The sequence below is a fragment of the Sinocyclocheilus grahami genome, unplaced genomic scaffold (genome assembly GCF_001515645.1).
Source record: "Sinocyclocheilus grahami isolate Dianchi unplaced genomic scaffold, SAMN03320097.WGS_v1.1 scaffold1015.1, whole genome shotgun sequence".
Lineage (NCBI taxonomy): Eukaryota > Metazoa > Chordata > Actinopteri > Cypriniformes > Cyprinidae > Sinocyclocheilus > Sinocyclocheilus grahami.
Genome location: NW_015506194.1, coordinates 201,274 through 226,644, shown reverse-complemented (window position 1 = coordinate 226,644; position 25,371 = coordinate 201,274). Strand labels below are relative to the sequence as shown.

At 36.0% G+C, this 25,371-nt stretch overlaps 1 protein-coding gene across 1 annotated transcript in view; it reads left to right on the top strand.

Moving 5' to 3' along the window:
- Positions 1 to 474: 474 nt before the first annotated feature.
- LOC107565663 (cadherin-like and PC-esterase domain-containing protein 1) overlaps positions 475 to 25,371 on the top strand; it is a 27,353-nt gene continuing 2,456 nt past the window's right edge. The window contains exons 1-13 of the mRNA XM_016250924.1: positions 475 to 1,409; positions 10,457 to 10,628; positions 14,889 to 14,983; positions 15,596 to 15,677; positions 18,745 to 18,829; positions 18,920 to 19,076; positions 21,381 to 21,511; positions 21,749 to 21,821; positions 21,992 to 22,156; positions 23,093 to 23,197; positions 23,441 to 23,592; positions 24,581 to 24,630; positions 24,773 to 24,959. Coding sequence (XP_016106410.1) covers positions 1,173 to 1,409; positions 10,457 to 10,628; positions 14,889 to 14,983; positions 15,596 to 15,677; positions 18,745 to 18,829; positions 18,920 to 19,076; positions 21,381 to 21,511; positions 21,749 to 21,821; positions 21,992 to 22,156; positions 23,093 to 23,197; positions 23,441 to 23,592; positions 24,581 to 24,630; positions 24,773 to 24,959 — 1,691 coding nt within the window. The 5' untranslated portion in view covers positions 475 to 1,172. The remainder of the gene's footprint in view (positions 1,410 to 10,456; positions 10,629 to 14,888; positions 14,984 to 15,595; positions 15,678 to 18,744; positions 18,830 to 18,919; positions 19,077 to 21,380; positions 21,512 to 21,748; positions 21,822 to 21,991; positions 22,157 to 23,092; positions 23,198 to 23,440; positions 23,593 to 24,580; positions 24,631 to 24,772; positions 24,960 to 25,371) is intronic.

Below are 25,371 nucleotides of genomic sequence, written 5' to 3'. Positions count from 1 at the left end.
TTCAGACCTTCTTGATTTCTTGTGAACATTTTACATAGCTGGTGTAAATGAGCTGTTTAAATCCAGGTAATAATTTCAAAAGAAAATGTCGAAGCTCCATAGAATGTCAAAAATACATGATACAACCACTGTAAATATTATATCATATTTTAGGGTCCAATAATTATGTCTCATAAATCATGACCACACAATACGTGATAGTGGTCACAACTGTTTATTTTGAAAATATATAATAAATAGATTTAAAAGTGTTGTTTCTTTAATTAAAATTAATAATATATATTAAAATTAATATTGTATATGTATATATACATCCCCCTCTTTTTAACTTTATTAGAATATGAGTTATATTTTGTTTCACTGGGCTTTCCAAGGAGTAAAATGCATGTGCAGGCAAATTGTTGGGATTAAATGGATTAACGCAAACCAGGTGCGCACTTAAAAATCAAAAGAACAGACCTAAACATCCTCTTTTTTTCTAGCTTTAACTTTAACAGTAGGCTATCTACTACAGTTACTTCCATTTAAATAGCAATGAAAAGGAGCAGCACACATGGGTCTGGAAGCGCGTTTTGTAAAAGTTGAAGGTTGTTAAAAAACACAACGCGTATGCGCGCGAGAGACCGAATGAAAACATTGAGACGCGACGCGACGCAACGGCCGTAGCTGTCAGTCACTCGCTCGTCTAGATTGACCGGACTGTAAATGACCGCTAAACACGTCCTGTGTGAAAAGGCCTTTAAGTTTAATATGTTTGAGAAGCCTCGCCGAACCCACAACATTCGCAGCGGTTTGGTAAAGGGAGACAAGAAGAAGGCGTATCATTACTCTCAGTCATGAGGTTCCTCTGCTCGGGAGTGTTTTTAATCAACCGTGGGGCTCAGCAGCTTTGAGAAGAAGAAAGAAGCCTTCAGAGAAACTTTTCACTCCGTTTTGATACCCGGACCGTCGAAACGAGTCTTCACAACCCGCTCTGACGCACGTCGAATGAGCTTTTCCACGATCATGTCATGAAGCGTTTCTCAGATACGCGCGCTTTAACGCAGCGCGTCGGATTCCTGAACTGCGCGTTTGAGCGCCGTGATCCGGAGGGATGATGTGGGGACCAAACGCACATTCCCAGTAGCCTATGTGTCTTGACTCTAGCCAGGAACGTTTGTGCAGAAGTGGGAATGCTTTTCCGTGGGATCTGGACGCTCCGCCGGAGGTGCTGCACAGGTCCCCTTCTGCTGCTGGGGATAGCGGTCGGGCTGTTTTACCACACTGTGACTGTGGACCGGGACAGAACTGAGCTCAAGTCCAGTCAGCGGGACCAAAGGAACAAATCTGCGGTGTTTGATTATAAACTACTCCTCAAGAACCCAGAGAGACTCACATCTCTACTAGAAGCATCACAGACAGATCGTTTTGTAAGTACTGTCTGTATGTTTGAAAGCTGTTTATAGTTTATTATTTCATCATTGCCTATTCTTCTTCTTCTTCTTCTTCTTAGTATTATTATTTAAGTATAAATAAAATATTTAAAATATGTAGTTATTATAAAAATCCAAAAGTATTATATATAGGCTAGTTGGCCTACTCATTATCTTGTTTAATTCATGAATTATTCCTGTATTTAATTTAAAATGTAATATATGTATAAAATAGCTATTTGTAATACTGAAAAATATTTTTATTGTGTAATACTCAGCATTGCTTTATTTTACTTTAGTTATTATTAATGTATTATTCTTGTATTTAATTTGAAATCGAATGCATAATTAATATATTTATAATGCTGACAAAATGTGAATATTTAATACTCATAATGTTACAGCATTAATTAGCATTTTATTCATGTATTATTCATGTATTTCATTTTAAATTTAATGTCTAATTAAAAGAGCTATTTATAATACTGAAAAATATTTAAAACTCATTACAGCATTAATTTATTTATGTATTATTCATGTATTTAATTTGACATGTAATGCATAATTAAACCATTTATTAATAATACAGAAAATATTTAGTGCACATAATATTACAATATTAATATTTAAATGTAATTCATTTTTTTATTGTCATTAAAAGTTATTTTACATTACCTTGTTCATGGTTTGTTATCTATGAAAAATAACCTTGACATTTTATTTCCAGGTAGTGCTATAGATTTCAAAACAATGGATGTTTTGCTGGACATCAGCTGTGCAACAAATCAAAATCAAAAAACTTTATTCTTAAGTTCTCATCACTTACAACTTGCTGTTGTGTTGGGATATTTATCTTCCCCTTTAAAAATATAGCCAGTGAGCAGCTATTGTTTATTTATGATGGGTGTCTTTGTTGGGGGTATATTAGGAGGAGAAACTCAAGGCTGGACATTCATTGGTTTAAGAGAGCACATGAAGGAGGGCTTATTTATGAGTGCACAAATGCATGCTTTCTTTCGAGCGCTGGGATGATTGATGTCTGTGGGGAAGTGTTATGTCAGTACGGGATAGAAAGATCTGAGGAGAGATGCTGGGAATAAAGAACGGCTGTCATGTAGGATGCCCAGGCATCTGTTTATTTATGACTTCTGTACGAGGAGGTGGAGCATGTGTGCAAATCATGGAAAAAAAGTGAGAGAGAGAGAGAAATTGGAAAACAGATTTAGGGTCAGAAGATGAGGGCAGGAAAGCAATGAGAGGTGAGAGAGGTTTAGTTTTAAGCTGGGACTGTGGCAGTATGCATTCCCATAATCCCGCACTAACTAACTCCTAGCAGGAAGTCAACACTGAGAGCCATGACAGCTGTCCTCAATCAGCTGTTAGTGAAACTTACTTGAGTGTGTGTGTGTGTTGAGTAGGATAGAGTCATCAGTCTGTCCGACCATCAGTGGCTCTCTGATGTGTCTGGAGAGCAGACTGTGTCTCGTGCTGCCATATAAAAAGTCATAAAAACGTAGGTAACAGAGTTGGGCAGGAAGTGAAGAATGATCTGTTGCATTTGTGGGCATCATGATTGTGAGTGTGTGGGAGTTTTTATTGACGAGTTAAGGATTCAGGGCATTTGTTTGGTGTTTTCAGCCTCTCAGCAACAACACAATGTTTGTTGTGTGAATTAGCATAATGTCATTTCACATTAACATATATTCATAACGTTCATTTGAAGAAGATGCCTATTCCCATGATTGCTGTGCGTACTATGAAATTTGTGAAAAAGTTTTCCCATCCCGCAAGCCATTGCTGTCTCGTTGTCCCTGGAGACCATTGGAGGACGTTCATTCATGTTAACAAAGTCACGTCTGTCTGTGCTTTTGGACCGCCTGGTTCTGATCCAGGATCAGACAATTGCATTCACTTTCAGCTGATGAACTTCTAGTGTTTACACACACACACACACGGTGAATGTGAATAACTTATTTGACTGCTGCCATGTGTCAGTCTAATATGAACCTCACTATGTGTTTAGACATCACACTTTAACAGCCAGTAGGAAAGTCGTAGTCACATACTTATCTCACAGAGTCTACGCTATTTTTTTTTTAGAAATACATATATAAATACATATTTTTTTTATAATTTTTTTATATATAGACATACATATATTAAATATAGATTGATTTTTATTCTTGATTTTTAAAAAAATTATTATTATAATTATTATTGTTATTATTAATTATTATTTACACTTACTATTTTTCATAGGTATTTACGTAAGCATTAATGTTTGACACTATTTTCAAAGCAAGCAGGCTTATGATGATCACCTTGCAAATGACAAAATGAGCAAAATGTCCCATGAATTTTGGAACCCAAACTATATTTAGGAACCTAAAGATTGTTGAGAAGCTCAGTGAATAATACAAAACAGTATTTTCAGAATATTGGAAAATATAAAATAAAATATTTAAAATATAGTTATTTATAATACTGAAAAATGTTTATATTTAGTATTAATAATATTACAGCATTAATGCATTTTAATTTTTTATTAGTGTGTTATTAATGCATTTAATTTAATGCATAATTAAAATATAGTTATGTATAATACTGAACAATATTTAGAATGTTTAATACTCAGAATATTACAGCATTAATATATTTAAATTTAATCATTTATTAATTTAACATTTAATGCACAATTATAGGTATATAATACTGAACAATATTTATAATATTTAATACTCATGCTATTATTAAAGCATTAATGTATTTAAATGTAATTATTTATTAATGTATTTAATTTTAAATTGAACAAAGGAAAATGTAGTTATAATACTGAACAATATTTATATTTAATGCTCTATTATCTTACAGTGTCTCTATTATCTTACAGTGTACTCTAATAATATTACAGTGATAATGTAATTACATTTAATTATTTGTTCATTTTTAATTAAGTGCATAATTAAATATAGTTATATATAATACTGAAAAATATTTATAATATTTAATACTCAGAATATTACAAAATTGATGTATTTAAATGTAATTATTTATTAATGCATTATCCATGTATTTTAAATTTAAAGCATAATTAAAATATAGCTATTTATAATACTGAACAATATTTATAATTAGTACTCATAATATTACAGCATTAATGTATTTAAATGATTATTATTAATATAATTATTTAGGAATGTGTTATTCATGTATGCAGTAAAGGCTTAAAGTCAGACCTCTGCTGTGACATTGCTGTCAGGAGACAGTGTAACCTACAGTCTGGCACATGCTATACATGTTATAATCTATATTAGGCCTGTGGTTTGCACTCCATCACTGTTGGGCTGAACGCTCCCCAAAGAGACTCATGTTCAAGTATGCTGAGAGTTTATTGTCTGCTGTTTTGACTGTGTGGGGAGAGGACAAGTACAGGAGGTCAGCAAGTAGCGTGCACAACTTTTCTACACCATGTGTTGCATTGTTTTAGAGGGTAGATGTGGCATAGAGGCAGGTTTGGTATGTTATGTGTTTGATGTGGTTTGTGTTGAATACGTCTGTAGGAGAGAGGAAAAAGGGTTAGGCTATTTTTATATATAGGGTCCTCTCGACAGCCATGATTAACCTCTGAACCTTATACACGGAGCCAGTGGTAAAAGAACCCCTCATCCAGAGTGGCACAGAGAGAAAGAGAGGTATTTGTGGAGGGGGAGGAAGAGCGAGGAAAGCGCAGAAAAACAGAGAAAAGTAGTTTGTGGGGGGAAAGCTTGAATAAAATGTTGAGCCAATGCCAAACGTTTAGCCAAGTAAACCATTCATTTTGCATGGACAAGCAGAGTTCGAGGTCTCCTCTGAATACTAACAGAATCCACATTTTGTTTTCTCCCTTCTTTCCACATGTCAAGCGCTCTCTTGAAGGCTAGGACATGTTAACCTGACCCAGCTGTGCTTCACACTGGGTTCAAACATTGAATCTGGATTATAGGGTGTAATCACAAGTGTGCGGCTTACAATGCTTTGAAGGCATATATATATATATATATATGTATGTATGTACAGGTGCATCTCAAGTATATATATATATATTACAATGCATTAAATGTATTTTAGTTAAATAAATGTATACATTTTGTAAATTTATTCATATATATTATTAGTATTAGATTAGTAGTATTAATGTAATAAAGATGTGTGTGTATATAAATTGACACATAGGACATTCTTAAGTCAGAAGACATTATTAAATGTATTTACATTTATATTTTTAATAGATATGTTTACATTTTGTAAATGTATTCATGTATATTTATTTTTAGTAGTAGTAGTAGTAGTGGTAGTAGTAGTAATATAGTTTAACTGGATGCATAGCAAGTTTGCTCATTTTTACAGAATCACATATAATATATAAAAAAGTCATATTGAAGAGTACAGCTGCTCTAAATGTGACTCATTCAGTCAGATTTTAAAGGCATAATTGTTCTGAATTCACAGATACTTTCTATTCTGATGTAAGTCTTTACATTCTGCACTTGATTGTTAGAAAAACTTGTCTGTGTTAATTTTATAGTTAATTTTGCCATTGCTCTGGTGCATCTGAGCGCAGAGGGTGACTTTAATAATGATGTTAATTTTGTTTGGCTTGTCTTTCCACATTGCTGACGTAAGAAAACAAGAGTAGAGTTTATGAGATGATAATGGTATTTTGGCATGGGCACTAACTCCTAAGTGCTATCCTGAGCACACAAAAACTTCTGGATATTTTACACTAGCCTGACTAGTGCACTGAATGTTTTGGTAGCCTTCACAACCAAACATTAACCATGGAAATACCATCTGATACAATCACCAGTACCACCACATTACTTTCTGGTAAGGTTGTGTGTAGGATTTCTGCATATCAGTCAGGGTGGTCTGTTCTTTATCTGTTCAGGGTGGTCTGTGTGTTTACTGGGTCAGAGGGCATGTGAGGATTGAGTTGTTTGAATCTGAGTACATATGTTGTTATGCTTAGATTTGTTTCTTTGTATTATACACAACACTTGTGACCCATTTGTATATGTGTGTTTGTGTGTGAGAGAGAATGTAATTTTTTTCTCTTGTCAGTATTGCATGCATGTGCACATAGCCTATGTCTTTGTGTTTTTTTCTGCACCATGTGTGCCATAAAAGTCATGACCCTTTGGGGATGGTGTTAGGAGGATGGCTTTTATTTTTAAGATGATAACATTATTTTTAGTCCAAACACTTTTGGAGTTTAGTTGCACATGCCAAACACCATCTACTATGTCTCTCATTTGCATTCAAGACTTGGTTGGATTTTTATGTCTGGTTCCCACAGTTTAAAATGACCTTTGCTTGTTCATCATTTACAAGTTAGCAACAAAAGAGGATGCTTTTTCATGAAAGAGCATTTTCAGCTGTGATTTGACTGCATTTCCACAGATCCCTTCACCAGAGGACTAAATTAATATTTATGTGTATATTCATCTCCTATTTTTATGTGTTGGGAATTAAAGGAAGATTACCCTGAGAGGATTTAGTGTTTTGTGTATAGTTGATTTAATTTCAGATCTTATTAAAGTTAATGTATCATTGTGCTCTCTCTGCTCTTTGGGTTTTATATATATATAAAAAATTTCCCCCTCTCCCTCCCACCTTCCTTTTTATTTCCCTTTCTTCATGAGACGTTTCTTATTTCTTGTTATTACTTCCTTTGAGCCCTGGGCTGTTTTAGGCAGCGCTTTAATGAAGTAATGATGTTTGTGTCTTGGGCCGCAGACACGGAGGGTAAAATGAATGTAGTACAGTAATTGCGTGTTTTAGATTAGTGTCTGCAGCCTGAGGTCTCACAGAGGGGCAGGAGAAAGGGAGCAGATGCGAGGAGAGACAGACTGGGGGATGTAGGGAAGAAAGAGTGGAAAACTAAGTAAGACTGGAAATGAGATGCATCTTATTTATTCTGAGTTGATGATGAAGTTGGAATTCTAGTAGGTGAAAAGAAAAGAGAACAGTTATAAACTAGATTTTAGCGGTGCTAGCTTGTGCAAAACTCGCCATCATGACGCTTGTGTGATATGCAGTTGCCAAGGCGTTATAGATGGTTATGTTCGATGGTTACTTGTTAGATGGCTAAACGTCTCTGATATTCTAGTATCTAGATATGAGTTAAGTCCATCCTTCAATGTAAGTGTAAGGTTTTTATAATTTTTATCTCGCTTTCAAGCGAAAATCTAATTGCTTAATTGAATACACATCTCCTAATATTCTTCTAATATTTATTATAAATAAATAAAAGTATTATATTTACTGCTACTACTGCTACTACTAATGTATTATTATTAATTATTATTATTATTATTATTATTGCTGTTGTTGATATAAAAGGTTTGTACATTTCTGTAGTTATAAAAAAAATAAAATTTGAAATAAAATGATTATATTTACTGTGTATTATTATTATTATTATTAATAATAATAATAATAATGAAACAAAAGAGTTAGTTATGCCTTTATATAGTAGTATAGTTCTAATATATTTAAGTATTAGTTTTCATATAATAATAATATATGTAAATATGATACTTAAAGGGGTCATATGATGCAATTTCAAATTTTCCTTTCTCTTTGGAGTGTTACAAGCTGTTTGTGCATAGATAAGATCCCTGAAGTTGCAAAGACTAAAGTCTCAAACCCAAAGAGCTATTCTTTATAAAAGTTAAGACGCCCTCCTAAAATGGCTCATTTAAACACGCTCCCACATGTCTACATCACTGTGTGGAAAGATTTGCATAACGCCACCCAAATGTTCACGCAAAGAAAGAAGGCGTAACTTTTATTCTCGCTGTAGTATTGTTGTTGCCGCCGCCCTGTCGTGGAGATGCTGTGTGATTCGTTGTGAAAGCGAAACTACTTTGCTTGGCCTTCCAAAAGAGGACGATATCTGCTTCGTCATGCCTAGAGCTGATCCATGCTGGTCGCTGAGGAAATACATCAACTTTGTGCTGTGGATCGCCGGATCATTTTCACCGTGGACGAAGCGGAGTCCAGCCCGGGGTCGTCACATGTGGTTGCCGCAAACCCGCCAGCCGCTCCTTCATCGAATCCGCCGGCCGCGCCATTCTCAAGCCCGCCGGCCTCCGCTCACTAAAGCCCACTGTGTGGGACACAGGCCCTGTCCCAAATGGCACCCTAAACCCTCGCGGTCTTCCTCTGAGTCCGCACTTTAGTGATGTAATGCCACTTTGACTGTCGGGTAGAAGTCTGCTGTGGAGCTTGGCTCAGTGCGGGCTCGGCAGAAGTGCGGATCGAGGGAGCAAACGGCCGCAAAGGGGGCACTCTCGAGCACCCTTCTGAATGCTAAAATGACGATTGGATACGGTCTCGTGGACTTAACGGACACGCGCACGCAGCGGTCATTGTAAGTCCTTAAGATCGCAAGTGCACATGAAGTGTTCCATTTGGGACAGGGCCACTGTGTGTTTCATTGTGAAAGCGAAACGGCTTTGTTTGGCCAAAACTTAGGGGGAAGTCGTGGCCTAATGGTTAGAGAGTCGGACTCGTAACCCAAAGGTTTGTTGGTTCGAGTCTCGTACCGGCAGGGATTGTAGGTGGGGGGAGTGAATGTACAGGCCAATCAGCGTACACCTCGCTTTTCAGAACGATGAGCTTTGTAAAAATCTACGCGTTTCAGAAAGGCGGGGCATAGAGAAGCAACAATAATGTACATTATGTGGAAAATAATGTGTTTTTTTTAACCTTAAACCGCATAAACACATTGCATTACACCAAATACACAGCATAATGTTCTTTTTAGCAACGTCATATGACCCCTTTAAATTATAAATAAATATATTACTGTATAAATGTATATCTAAGACTTTTATTTAATTATTAATGATGTTGTTGATGATGATGATATAAAGGGGTTATATACATTATAAATAAAAGTATTATATATATAATAACAATAACTAAATTTAAATATGCATTGTTGTTGCTAATATTAATATTATATGTAAAAAATAATGTTTAAATATAATTAGAAATAAATGTTACTTAATGTACAACTAAAACTAATGTACAACTAACCCCAGTGTTGTTAATAATAATAATAATAACAAAAATTATAATAATAGCAATAATAATAATAATAATACCATTATATTGTTGTTGTTGAGTATACTGTACTATACCCTCTAATAAGAGTTTGTCAAATATGTTTATAGTTTTATTATTGAAATCCCTAACCTATGTACTATACAGTAGTAAAGAGAGAATAATGGGTTGCAGGGGTTGACTTTGGCCATTTAGGACCCTTTCATTAAAGTGGCTGAGCTCCCAGATGGAAACATTTACAAGCAGAGGAGAAGTGGACCCCTGAGAGAGAGCGAGAGAGAACAGCACAGCATGACAGCAGAAAAAGATGAACTCATGCAGAGAGAAAAGAAAAGGGAACAGTATCATCCATGCTGAAGGAGAGGAAACGCTCCCCTCCCTTCCTCAGTCACACACTCCATGCTGAAGCTCTGCCCAAATAACGCTGTGTTCCTCTGATTCTGTTATGCAACACGGAACTGGATGATCATATGCTATGTTTAATATGACTTTTAAAAAGGCTCATGTTGTCAGGCTTTCCTCTTTTGCTAAACTGAACTGTATCCTAAAATTGTCCTGTGCAGCAGCCATCACCTGAAACTCTGAATGAGTCCAGGCGTCTGAAGTCTGCTGTCATCTAATCCTGTTCTCAGAGAAAACAGGGTTCAGCCCTCCACCCTACCTGACGGCCCACACTGGCCATTACCATGCTAGACTGCATTATGGGTACTTTTGAAATGCTCGGCTGCCTATCTGATTAACCCCTGCTGTTGTGATCCTCACATGTGACAAAACCAGTGGACGGTTTAAACCCAGTTTTGAACTTCATGGAGCATTTGTAACATACAATCAGGTTTATTGTGCATTTTTTAAGTTTTGAAGGAAGTAACATCAAGAATGAATACAAGTAAAACTGTAATTGCAAAACAGTTTATCTTTCCTCCTTCTCTCAGGTTCATCATTCTAAGCACAGATGTGCTGGAAAAGCCATTATTCTGACAGGACAACGTGCTCCGACGGACACTGAGGTCCAGTTGTACCAGAGAGTCCTACAGCAGCAGGGATATCGAGTGGATCAGGCCCGTTATGCAGAGACCAGCGTCTCACTCAGACAGGGCAGAAGAGGTGAGGGGGGACATCCTGTCCTTTTGTATGTAAATCCAAGTTATATTTAGAATACTACTGTAGTACTTACTGCATAGTATACAGTACACTGAATGCTGCCTATTTTTGTCCTCTTGTATGTAGAAAATGTATGAATAATCAACACTTCAAACTATACACGGTTATCACATGACCTAATTCAGCAAGCATGCAGGTTAGCAGCTCTAACATACAGTACAGTAAATGTTAATTTAGCATTTTTACAGGAGTAGTTCACCCAGAAAATGTTCTTACCCGCATGCCATTCAAGATGTAGATGAGTTTGTTTGTTTTTTCATCAAAAAAGATTCAGAGAGATTTAGCATTACATTATTGCTCACCAATGGATCCTCTGCAGCGAATGGGTCCAAACAATTCACATGGCTCCAGTCCATCAATTAATGTCTTGTGAAGTGAAAAGCTGTGTTGTTTGTGAGAAACACATTTTTGTTAAAGCTTTTTAACTTTAAACCGTGACTTCTGGCCAAATTCCATAATTCATAATATAATGAATTGAGGACTCGTATTTTAGTCAGAAGCAACAGTTTGAAATTAAACCGTCTTAATGGTTTATTATGCTTGACACAATGTTAATTGATGGACTGGAGTCGTTTTGATTAGTTATGGATTATTGTGATGTTTTTAGCATCTGTTTGAACTTTCGTTCTGACGGCACCCATTCGCTGCAGAGGATCCATTGGTGAGCAAGTGATGTAATGCAGAATTTCTTCAAATCTATTCTGATGAAAAAAACAAACTCATCTACATCTTGGCTGGCCTGAGGGTTAGTCAGTTTTCAGCAGATTTTCTTTTTTGGGTGAACTATTCCTTTAATCCAATTTTGTGTTAAATCATGGCTGAAATTACTTAAATTTAATTTGCCGCACTGGGTCTGGAAGCTTAAGTAAGTGCATTGCAATATGGGATACAATATTCTGTGCAGTGTATTGTCACTCCACCTTTTGATGTATGTAATAGGACATCTGTGTTTAATTATGCATACAGAATATTTGCATATAATACACAAAATACGTGCTGCATACAAAATCTATACTAAAAATATGATGTTAGTGTGCTGTTGAGAACATAGCTCACATATGCATGCATGCTTTAAACTGTATGGGCTCAGGACAGATTGGGTATGTTTAGACTGGCATGCTACCAACTTCTATTTTTGCACCACATATCACAGTATGCAAATTTTCTGGATGCATGGAATGCCTACTGTGAACTACTATATTCACCAAAATGTGTAGCATACAACCTAAGCATGCTGCAAATGCAATGCACTTGACATAACCATCCTTTTCTAATGTGAGGAATGAACTGGAAGGAATGTCAAAAATAAATATAATCCACTTTTATCATTGTATTCACCTTATTTGATTGAACTGAATTTTTTGTTTAACGCATAATTAAATGAAACTGGAAATAATTGTTTATTTCCAAGACGGATGTCATTTGACAACAATGAAGCATACTACTGTTTTAAATATTTACTGTTGAATACTGGGTGGAGTGTTTCACATAATTTTTTTGTGAGTATGCAGTACACCGTACATACTGTATAGTACGTAGTATGCAAGTATTCCAACCAACTCTGACTTAATTCTTGTGTGTCTTATCAGTGTTTTGTGTGTATTATGTGAGGCATCATTGATTGGTTTCCAGGGACCATAATTTAGTGATCATTATACAAAAATATTTGATCACAGAAGAATGCTGCTATTGACCAATCAAGAATGAAGTATTCCAGAGAGCAGTGTAATAAAGTGCACTGCTGTGTGCTGCTGGCTCGTGAACTCAAAGGTTTGTTGTTTCTGTCCACCGTCAGGTGATTCAGGGGTTAATTTGGTCTCCAGCTCAGTTTAAGCACTGCTTCACGGTCACAGCTGGGGTCCTAAAACTTTCCTCCCCTCCTCCTCCTCCAGGTCTTGACTGGACACAGAGAGGTGACTGAGATGGAGGCCTCGCTAGCGAACTGTGTAAATGTCTTTCACGTACATATAGCGCCGACTATTGATATTTGGTTATGCCATATTCATCCTGATATTTATATTGATGCATACAGTAGTATTATACAACTTTATTACCACAAATTGAGATTGAGTTTAATGTTATTTTGAGCCCTTTCTTCAATATAAAAATCCTTATTTTAGTTATTTTGAAAGCCACATTTCCTGAATGAAGTATGTAATGGCACATTATTGTGGGTGAAAGAAAAACAAACAAAATACAGTGAGGTCCAAACATCTGAGACCATTAGTGAAAATGCTTCTATTGTACATTTTTCCAAATGAATACACATTTTGAGACACTGACATATGTGTCAGCATACCAATTTTAGTGAAAAGTTTTAACTAGACCTAGAAATGAGATTTTTACATAAAATAATTTAATTTACTAAAATTGTTTTAGATTTTCAATATGACTTTTTAAACAACTCTTTACACTGTTTAGTTTAGTTGAGACCACGCAAGTATGTGCATGTGTATTATGTGATGAAATAAGCAGGTGTTTGTTTACCGCTGCGGACAAAGACAGGTGTCGACAGCTGTCAGTCAGGTTGACGGGCTGGCCTGCAGACACATCAAAAACTTTGAGGTCATCAGGCCAAAAGCTCTACCCAAACAACTTTACCAGAACCATACAGAGAGACATTACTGATAAAACACACACTCATCTTAATGCCAGGAACACTGGAGGCATCAGTGAGCCTTCCAGTGCGTTCCATTACTGGCACATGAAACAACAACTCTGATAGCGTGTGTGTATATGCATGTGTGTAAAGGGTTTTATGATCATAGATTTACAAGTGGTGACAGTTAGAGTATGTAGTCAGTACAGAGCGTAATAGAGATGCTTATTTAACTATGGCTTGTTTGGTATGTAGCTCTTATAAACTGTAGTTTAGGTTTTGGCCTGGAATACCGCTGGGAAACATGGGAAAACAGTCAAGCAGAAACATTAAAATGCATTGAACTGATTAGAAATGATGAGCTGTTAACAGAATGTAGAATGAGCTGAAATTATCATGATTGTATCAGGAGAGACACGAAGGCTGATTTCCCATGTTTCCCTTTGGCTATAAACAGTACTTCCTGTTTGGGCTGGGACGGCACTCAGGCACAAATGTTTGGACTTTATGCCAAATACACACCAGCCCATTTCCTGGAGCGATGCTGAGCACCACAATAACTACCAGATGTGCTTTTCCCAGTTTCTCTCTCTCTCAAAGAATTTGAAGTTTTATTAATTCAATGGTTCAAATTTCTGTAAGCATTCAACATTACACATACAACTTGATTTAAGAGCATGTTCCTGAATCAACATCCTTTTGGTCTTAGATTGGATTAGGTAGTTGGAATTTGATTATTTTTATTAAAACGTATAAATTTTTTTTAAATATATTTATTTAATATTTCTGGTTGGTTAATCAAGGCAGTATAAATGACATTTTACAGCTGTCATGTACTGAAGCATGTGCCTTAATACATATCCTTTTTGAAGTGAGCTGATCATATTGTGACTTCTAGATGGCTAGTTGGGCCTCCGAACCTCTGGTCTGGAATTTGATGAATTAAAACGACACTCATAAATCATATGTGTTTGCATGCAGTGAGGTTGTGTAGGGGTCTTTGATGTGTCTTTGATGTCTTGTCAAAGCCATGAATGCCCCTCCTTTAATTCAAAGCTGCATAAAAGAAATTAAAAAGTTAAAAGAATGTCAAGTATAGATGAAGGTTAGCGAAAGGAAAATTGTCTGTGCCTCAGATTCGTCCTCGCTTTTTTAGAACGATGAGCTTTGTAAAAATCGACACGTTTCAGAAAGGCGGGGCATAGAGGAGAAACAATAATGTACAGTATGTGGAAAATAATGTGATTTTTTAATAAACACATTTCATTACACCAAATACACAAAATAATGTTATTTTTAGCAGTATCATATGACCCCTTTAAATTATGAAACAGTTGTATATGGATAGGGTTTGTATTTGTCTGTAGTTGTAATTATAATGAATTTATAAAAAAAAAAAAAAGTAGAAGTCTATGTCCTCATTTAGACAGCAGAAAGTGTGTGTGTGTGTGTGTGTGTGTGTGTGTGTGCGCGTAACTGCCTTAATCCTCTGTTTTTGGCAAACTGTCATCAACATGTAGTCAACACTGATCTTGCCATCCTTTTTTTCTTGCTTTATTTGATTTACTTCATCTCTTCCTAAATATATTCTCCCTTGAACACAGATGGAAGAGACTGGTCTGTCTTAATATGCCTAAAGGGCTCTGAAAATAGTTGCCTGCGAAAAATCAACTTAGCCCATCCACAGCACCGCCAAAGGGTAAGACCACCCACTCCCTATAGCCTATATCCAGCGCTCTTGAAGAGATTCCAGTTTATGATGCAATGTAATGCATAATAATTTTAAAAATATGGTGTATTATAGATATGACACTGAGAAGGTAAAGCAAACAAACGCTAAGCGCTAATGCCAAATGCTTTTTGTTTGAAATGCATGTGAAATAAGATCTGTTCCAGAGATTCAAAGTGAATGTTTATAGAAACCAGGACGCAATAAAACATTTCAGCATCCTCAACCCCTCTGATCTCACGCTCTAAATGCAGAAAACCTGTCTATAAGAGCCTGAACCATTCTTGTATTTTACTTACAATTCATGTGAAACCTATATTTAGTAATGCTCATATAATGATGAGATTTGCTTAAATATCCCAGCTGTTGTGAGTCTCCTGGGCCAGTTATAGTTCTGGGCGTGATCCAAGAACAACTGCTACTTACTGTCTCAGTTATTAAATCACTCTCGTTCATAAGCTGTTTGTCATCTCACGGGATCTTAAGGCATTACCGAAGGCTAACTGTTTTAAATGTTTTTAAACTATCCGTTATGGTGGTCTTGGTTAAACTCTGACCTCTGATCTCCAAATCTCCACACAGGTTAACATAATACCAGCCTTTGCAGGAGTGTTTCTGGACTTGGGCGGAGTCTGCCGGTTTCTGACGGACAGCCAGTTGTCAGGTGAGCAGCAATGTTCTAAGCATTTCTTTAACACAGATACTGAGACAGTAATGTATTTTTACAGCCACAACATTTTTTTTCATTTCAGTTTTGAATGACTTTGTTCCGTGGAATACAAAAGGAGATGTTTTACAGAATGTTCACGCTGCTCTTTTCTGTACAATGAAAAAGCTTCATAAAATCACAATAGCCCATAGAATGTGCACTACATTTCAAGTATATTGCAAGAAATTTACTTTTGTGCAAAAAATTGGATGGGATATTTCTCATAAAATAGAAGTTTCTGTCATCATTTATTCGCCTTCATGTGGTTCCAAACTTGTATGAATTTCTTTCATCTGTGGAACACAAAGGAAGATATTTTTTAACTGTTTTTGTCTTTATAATGAAAGTCAGTGGGGTCCAAACAGTGTTACTGTAGTATTATTTATATTAGTATTTTGAATTAGCTTTTATTTTTATCTTCTCAGTTTTCTTTATTTCAATTACCAAAAATGATTTTTAATAGTTTTAGTTTTAGTTAACAGTAACAGCACTAGATCCAAAACAACCGCTTTGGACTCCACTGGATTTCATTAGATTAACAAAAACATTTCTTAAAAATTCCTTTTGTGAGAATCCTTTGTAATAAAGCATCGTTAAATAAAGTCCAGTCTCAATTTACCTGACGTCTCCTACAATGCAGTGTGTGTCTGTGACGCGCTTCTGTCAGGTGTGTACTGGAGCGTTTTAAGCTTGTCTCTGTAATTACTTATAAAGGTCAGTGTCAAGGGTGATATTTATCGTGAGTAACTCTCTGCTGCAGGGATATTAAAAGGCAAGTGCACATCATAAATGCCATATAATAACAGCCATAGTGAGTTATTGCTTCTTCAGAAAGTTGCTTTTTTCTTATATGTCAGAACGCTGCATTACAAAGCTCTTTGAACTTGATCACGCTTAATTTTACTGCTTTGAACCAATTATGATCATCACTTCTGAAAGACCTCAAGAGGAGGAGGATAACAGTGCCTACTTTATGTAACAATAATGACCGATTTTTCACCCGCTGCCCCTCAAGACCGCCCAGCTTCAGAAAAGGAGGCTTTGTCTCCGACTCTGAAACAATATTGTCCTTCCTGTTGGCCCGACGCCCACAGAAACACGAACGATTGCGTCCTGGTGTTTGGGGTTTGGCTAGGCCAGGTTGTGTCCTCTTTATAATGGTATCTGAAGGCAAGCGTACTGTAGAGTGCACAAATATACACATAACATGGATGGGTCAGTGACCAATTTGAATGTAAACTCTGCATAGCTCACACACTTGGGTAGGGAGTCAGTGACCGGGACTTTGGCAGAAGCGCGGGTTACGGAGATCTTGATGTTTTTCCAAGTGTTTCATTGGGGTTTGAAATGGGGCCCAATGCTGGTGTGGCATGTGGTTTAACTGAACAAGGTTTGGAGATGTGTACTATAGACATGTTTGAGAGTATTAAGTATTGCTTGAGTTGTATGGTGTGGTGACATCCTTTCTCTGAGGCTGGAGAGATGTGTGTGTGTTTCTGATTAAATGGTGACTGGAATCACTGAAAGAATTTTCATTCGCACAGTACTGCCAGAAAACCACTCACTCAGAAATCCTGAGCTGTGCATGTGCTGATATGAGGACTAGTAAACACACACATTGGCTGTGTCCGAAATCGCCCCCTATACCCTCATTCACTGTTCCCTACATTAGGTCACTAATTCAGTTCACTAGAAGGAGTGAATGAAAACGAGTGAGTGAATTCGGACACAGAGTGCACCAGAAGGACTGCCGCTTTTGCATAGTTGGTGCTTGCTGTTTATTAATCATTTGAAACTAGCAAACTAGCAGCTCCAGTAGTAAGATTAAAGGATTTGTCTTGAACTCTGTCACGGAAATTATGTATAAACCCTAATCAAACAATTTAATAATCAATTTACATTGAATTTATACCCGTGTTGTACATTATGCTGTACGCCATGGATGAGCACTTTGTAAAAATGAATGGATTGATTATTTTGGCGCGTGACTCTCACAGTGCATTATGAGTATTCTCTAGCCGTTGAGCGTGCACCAGTTGTACTCTCGTTTTTGCAGTGCATTGTGGGATTGAGTGAGTGCACTCGAGAACATCCACTATGGTTTCGGACACCACTAAAAATGGCAGTTCCCTCAAATAGTTCCCTATTTAAGGGTATGGGGGCGATTTCGGACACAGCCATTGACTTCTGTTCGTCTTGAATTAAGTTATAATTGCAATCAGGTGATCCTAATCACAAATAGTGATCTGGGTCTAGCCATGGTAGCTACCTTGTGCAATGCCACAGAAATACAAACCCAGTGAATGACAAAATGTCATGTGACCCATCATTTTTTTACTTTAAATTCAGCTTTGCCATCACAGAATTAAATTATATTTTAAAATATATTAAAAAAGAAAACGGGTATTTAAATTGTAATAATCTTTCACAATATCCTTTTCACCATATTTTGATCAAATAAATGCAGCCTTGGGGAGCATGAGATACTTTTTTTTTTCAAAAACATTTAAAAATCAACCTTGTTTTAATCAAATTCTGAGGCAGAACTGCACAACTTGATGGTGAAATGTAGTGCCAGAATGAAAGTCATTCCAACATGGCAGACCAATCAAGAAAATTGTCAATTATGAATAACCCAACTTTTTTGACCTAATATTTGTGTGTGATTAGAGTCTCTTGTGTGCTTCACATTTGTGTTGCAGAGTTATTGCCTATGTAGACTTATGAGTTTACATGGCTGTTACCTATGTAGACAGTTAGGAGTAAGGCAGCTCACTATGTTTTAGAACAGAGCTGCAGTTTACGTATCACAGAAGCAAAGCCTGCATGTGAGAAATGTGGCCAGACCCAATGATTTAATAACGTGGTATCTCTAGACACATGTCTGGAGGTCTTTGTGGAAAGAATTGAAGTAGCTTTGGCCATCATGTCGATACATGTGCTGTGTGTCTTCCTCACAGAGGAAATCAGTGTGCCAGAACTCAGCCTCTATCCACTTTCTCCTGTCTGTTTTCTATCTCAGGAGTGACATTACCAATACGCCCTTCCGCCTGCTCTTTTTCCCCATCTCCACAAGAGGGAACCCCAAATGCTGCTGAAGATGAATGGTAAGTCATGTCACATCTGAAGGAAATGGCCAACCAAAAATGTTACAATGTCAATTTTCTCTTCAGCGTTATTGTGATTGTATCCTACAGGAGGTGGCCAATCACACTCAGCTATTCGGACATTCAGAGCATGAATGCCACCATAAACGTATACGTCTTGGTTACTTCGGCAACACCGCTGACCGCTTTTGTCCACCGCACAGCCTTGGTCAAACCCCACTTGGATAAAACTAGTTATGCCGCCGAGGTAAGAAAGCATTCTCCTTGAAGTGAAAGCTGTAAAACGATTACAGTTAAAATAAAACAATATCTGCGTCTCAATACTCAAATGAGCTTAGAAATGATTATTAGGTGCCTTTTAGCTATTTCAATAAGCTTTTCTATTTTTAAATCAGATCAGATTTCAGTCTTAATATTGCAGTTTGGATCCCTGTGCTGCCGTTTACTGATGATAAAGGCTTGGCTAGGCATTGATTCCCCATGTGATGTTTATTAGGCCTCCACAGCTGCGAAACACCGCTCTCTCTCTGTGTGTGTGTGTGTGTGTTTGTGTGTGTGTAATGCCAGATTACTGAAGAGGCTTCAGTCAGAGTCTTGTAAACAGCTGGAGGGCACACTGAGATCTAATAAAACCCAGATCATGTTTACTGAGTTTCAAGAGTTGATAAAAGAGCCCTGACAAACAAGCAGATCACAATAAAGTCTTCATAAAAGTCTGCTCATTCCCCTCTGGTTCTTGGTGTGCGAGTATGATATAGAGCAAAATCTTATGCAAAACTTAGTGTTGGACCACTTGTGTGCAACAGTGTGTGTCCTTGTGACAAAACTTCCCTTTGGTGACATCCTCATTAGAAGTAAAAAAAATAATAAAGCTGTATAATACAACTAAATCTATATATGGGTCAAAGATAAGACATCCCGTTTTGGTGAACACATCAAATTAAATTCACAAAAGTGATTTTATATACACAGAATGCATATATGTACAAATGAAACAACGTACTCATTCTGACCTGCACTTACTAAAATATATAAAAGAATAAGTGATAATACTGAATTTTATTATATTTTAAATGATTAATAACTTCTTGCTGACTAGTAGGTAAAACCTAGGCAAAGAAGGGAAAATATTTAAAATGACAATGAATTAGTATTTTAGGGCAGCACTGTGATTCTTAAATAGTATTTTAATGTCATCTAATGATTTTTGTTCTAAATATTCTTGACAAGATTTTTGGGTACAAACTACTGTTACACTGAATGATATTTTTTCTGTAAATCATGGTAAAAATATATGTTAGTCATTCTTTTTTGCTCAGATAAAAATAAAACAGGGCACATTCTAATGTATGAAAAATAAAGCTGCATTCATTTTTGATTGATGGTGTTTGAAAAACCATTTTTTGTTTTTGAACCATATATACAAATCAATTGAGGTTTTATCAATTTACTGTAGTAATAGACTATTGTTCTTCTACTGCCCTCTAATGGCTGCGCTCTTTCATCACGCTTGGAAAGGTTTCTCTGTCACGACTTAATGTGCTGATACTAGTATGTGTGCAAATCGCTCATAAAGTTAATAAAATACATACTAATATTTTTAGTAATCACAAACATTCTTGAAATCAAACACTGAGATGTATTAAAGTTGCTATTAGCTACATAGGCCACACACACTATGCAAAATTATTAACATGTACTGTTACACTGAATGATATTTTTTCTGTAAATCATGGTAAAAATATATGTTAGTCATTCTTTTTTGCTCAGATAAAAATAAAACAGGGCACATTCTAATGTATGAAAAATAAAGCTGCATTCATTTTTGATTGATGGTGTTTGAAAAACCATTTTTTGTTTTTGAACCATATATACAAATCAATTGAGGTTTTATCAATTTACTGTAGTAATAGACTATTGTTCTTCTACTGCCCTCTAATGGCTGCGCTCTTTCATCACGCTTGGAAAGGTTTCTCTGTCACGACTTAATGTGCTGATACTAGTATGTGTGCAAATCGCTCATAAAGTTAATAAAATACATACTAATATTTTTAGTAATCACAAAAATTCTTGAAATCAAACACTGAGATGTATTAAAGTTGCTATTAGCTACATAGACCACACACACTATGCAAAATTATTAAATTACATAAGCTGAATTGGTAAATTGACCGTTTTTGACTTCAAAATAATTGCGTTATAGCTATATAAGTGTTTCACCCAGAAATTAACATTTGAAAATGAAGTTTTAAATGACCCTTTAACTGTCAACAAGTCTCAGTATGGTTTGTGTGGTTATCGAGTTAAAAAGGATAAATCTCTTGTCCATGCGGGAGAGTTTTTGTCTTAGTTGCTGTATCTGCAGCTGTAGAGGTATGAATGTCTGCCATTGTTAAATCAGTATTGATGAACAGTATTTCTGGTGTTGAAATTGCAGTGTTCTGCTCAATCTGTTTAGAGAGGCTGAATGATGAAGTAATTAGATCTCTGTTTGCCTCTCAGCTTTTAGTTTATGTACTGCGTCAGACTGATTTAGACTCCTCTCTTTCAGTTGCAGGTATTCTTTAGAGAAAGACTGGGTCCTGTTCTCTCTCATAAGGCCATTGAACACATGAATCACGTCATCAGTGACATCCTGAAAGCTGCTTTATTAACCACAAAGGACAGCAGCTCATTGTCCAGGTCAAAAACACACAATTCAACCAGAAAATGTCCACATTTTTAAAAGGAAAAAAGAAAGTTCATTTTTAAAGAGTGTACATAATTACATAATTAAATTTTTTTTTTTTTTTTTTTTTTTAAAGCCATTATTATTATTATTATTATTATTAATTTTGGGGCGAATTGTAATTATATGGTATGCATGTGTTTTCATCAGTGAATTTGTCAAATTGAGTTTTTCTGTGTTGTTTCTTATAGGTGCCAGCTGTGTTTTCAGTTAATGACCTTCTCATTGCACTATAACTCTTCTCTTCATCCGGTAGTGGTGAAGGTAAGGATAAACACCCACTTTGAGTTTTGTTTGATGAGGATAGATGCTGAAAAATTACACACAACTGTACAGTAGATGATCTCCCATGCAAGCTCTCAATTTGACCACTAGATGGCAGCATATTAATACACATTCACATTTATTATTTGTCTGCTCTCTTTCTGTCTCAGCTTCAGACTGATCTACACTTTGAGGGAATGAAGGACCCTCACTTTGACGGACAGATAGCCAAAGAGTATATGCTGGAGGATGTGCTGAAACTGCTTTTCCCAGCATGCAGCAGCGAGGCTGTGGAGCCTAGTTTGCCATTTAGAACAAAGGAAGAGAACCAAAAGGTAAAACTCGCTTCAGTTTTTCCTGGTATTACCATATGCAAGTGAACTAATTAACACAATTTTTCATTAATTATTACTGTTATTATTTTTTTAAAGGATGTAATGGAAGTATTATTTTCTTGAAAGGGCACATGCAAAAATGTTTCTGTTACTGAAGCTATTGTATAAATATGGAGAAATGTCAAAGGACAAGTTTTAATGAGATGAAGTTTGTTTTCGGCTAGTCTGATCTAAACATGTTTGCACCATGTAAAATAAAACAGCTTTTTTTAGGACACTGATGTGACTGCTGTAATTTCATTTCATTTCTATTTCAATAGAAAACATGAGCAGATTTCATGAAACATGAGCAGAACAAATTTCATAAATCCATGCATGTTTCTTTCACTCCTCTCATACAATATTTGTCTCCATTAAGAAACCTGAAAAAAAAAGACCTACCGGGTGATTATTCTCTTTTAGTCATTATTATTATTATTATTAATAATAATTAATAATAATAATAAAATAATGATAATAATACATTTTGATTTACAATCAAATGGATTGCTGTCAAATAAACATTTGCATTTTCCTGCTAAACGAAATGTCAGAATAGCATAATTTCAGATATTCTTGCATTTCTAAATGTTAATTTTTCCTAAAGAAAACTTGATGTTAAAATTAAAATATAAATATATATTTATTTTTTTACATTTAAATATTTTTTTTTATTTATTTGTTTGTGGAGCCAGTGAAAATATAGACAATTCATTTCAGTCAACAAAAAAATATTATTTTTTTTAAATGGTTTTATCATTTCCCATGCTTTACAAAGTCAATTTGTATTTATTTTGTTCCTTTTTCATTTTTGTTGCTTTGTAAAATGCAGTCGTTTTTTCAAGTATATCAATAGTGTTCATTGTTGTGGTCTAATTCTTTGAACTTGTCATGCAGTACGGTGACTGTGAAGGGCCAAACACTCTGTGTCTGCCTCCGGATGAGATGCATTTATTGCAACAGTTTAATCAGCACCTCAAGAGACCAGGACCCTTTCAGCTGGTAAAGACACATTTTATGCACTTTGAAAGATACTCGTATTAGCTATAGCATATTGATGACTTCAAAGCTTATTAATATGGACTAACAGGCACAAGTGTAATTGAATTGGATTTAATGTAACATTAAATCAGACTTGTTTAAAGGCTAATTCCATGTAAAATTATCACATGATAAACCTGTATGTCCTTGTTGTGCTTTTTTGTCTGTTAAATAAATCGAGTGTGTGTGTGTGTGTGTTGGCAGCTCTACCCTACATGTCCTCTTCCTGACGATCCTCAGCATGATCTAATCCAGACAGAGTCCCTCAGCGCACAGGATTATGGATGGAGACCAGCTCTCATGGCCCTGCTCCAAGAGCTCAGCCTTTACTACACGAGAAAACATCAGACTGAAAGGTTACACACACACATACAAGCCTATACTTACACAACTCGACATATTTGCAGATTCCCCAGATCATATCATCAAACCTTATTCTTTCTCCAGCGATGAAATGAGTTATGCTGCAGGCGTGCAAAAATCCTGCAAGGGTTCTGGAGATAATATCATACAAATCATTATTTTATATTCAGTCATTCTTAATGGTGACCTGTTGATTTAAGCCTGTGGTGCTTTGGGTCACCTGCAGTTCAGTCAAAACATTTATTTTTACAGATTTTACCCCCCACCCACAATAACTCCCAAACCTCCTGATGTCTTACTTTTATATATTTATTTTGTTTTGTTTTTAATTTTCTCACTCTTACACACTATCTGTCCAATAGTAATACATTTGGAACTATTTACAGTCAAATAAACATTTGTATTTCCCTGCAAAAGTATAGACATAACATAATTTAAGATATTCTTGCGTTTAAAAATACTTTTACCTCTTCTAAAGGCCACTTCATGTTAAATAAAAATATAAATATATTTTTTGCCACATTTTAGCAACTTTATTTCGTTTTGTTTTGTGGAGCCAGTATAAATGTAGACAAGGCAAGTACAAATCCATACAAAAAAAACCTTGAGCCATATTGATGTTATCTGTGATGATTGGGTTTGTGTGCTGGATGGTGGGAAGTAAATTGTCTGCATCTGTCTGGCTGGATGGGAATCCAAACCGGGACACAACTCTGTTCCATGATGATATAACGGTCTTTGAGCATGTTACTTCATTGATTGATTGTCTTTCAAACAAATTAAGATGCTTTTTCAAGCCAGCACTGATTGTTTTTATATGTTAAAAAGAGGAGGGAAAGCCATAAAAGGCTCGCTTTTGCTATTCCTGGAAAAAAATCTACTAACGTCCCATGCTTTCAATCACCTGCGTTTAACAGACCATTATAGAGCACTTGCTGAGTTTCCTACTAAAAATTACTGTGTTTTCTATAATTCCAACAGCTTGGATGACCCAAAGAGCCCAGAGGCTTCAGACCCGCCGTCAAGAAAAGGCAAGTAGCATGTGGTAACATATTAGCCTAACTATGTGAATTACAAATACACATTTGATTTGTTTTTATAAAACACCAACTGTTTTTACTTAATATGAAAATACTAATCAACTATTAAATGTGCCTTACTCCTATTTTCAAGGGAGGTGTGTTGATCCCCACCTGAGGCAGTTGTACACAGACCCTCCGATGGTGCTGATGCCAGCGTTTAATGCATGGGAGAAGGAATATCGAGCCGAGGTTCCGTTTGATGTGATCACCATTCGTATCCGGCCAGAACCAGTCAACCCTCATTGCCACATTCACCTGGATGAACATCGTGGACCCAGGTAAACCAAACACAAAGGGCATAACCCTTTGTAAATAATTAATAATTTGAATAAGGTTTCTAAGATGTCTGTTAAGGTCGGGGATTGTTTAATATCAAATAGAACTTCTGTTAATTATCTTGGATGTGTCCTTGACAATGATTTAAGTGGTGTAAGTATGGCTATGAAGGTTCTGGGTAAGGTTAATGCTAGGACAAAATTTCTTGCCAGACATGTTAGTTTCCTTGATAAACAGAATATAAAATTACTTGCATCATGTTTAGTGTAATGTAATTTTGAATATGCTTGTATTTCTTGGATGTCCGATTTGTCTTGTGGTTGGTTGGATAAATTACAAAAATCTCAGAATAAATTGATAAGGTTAGTTTCAGGGTTTAGTCGTTTTACACATGTGGAGGTTTCCCACTTTAAG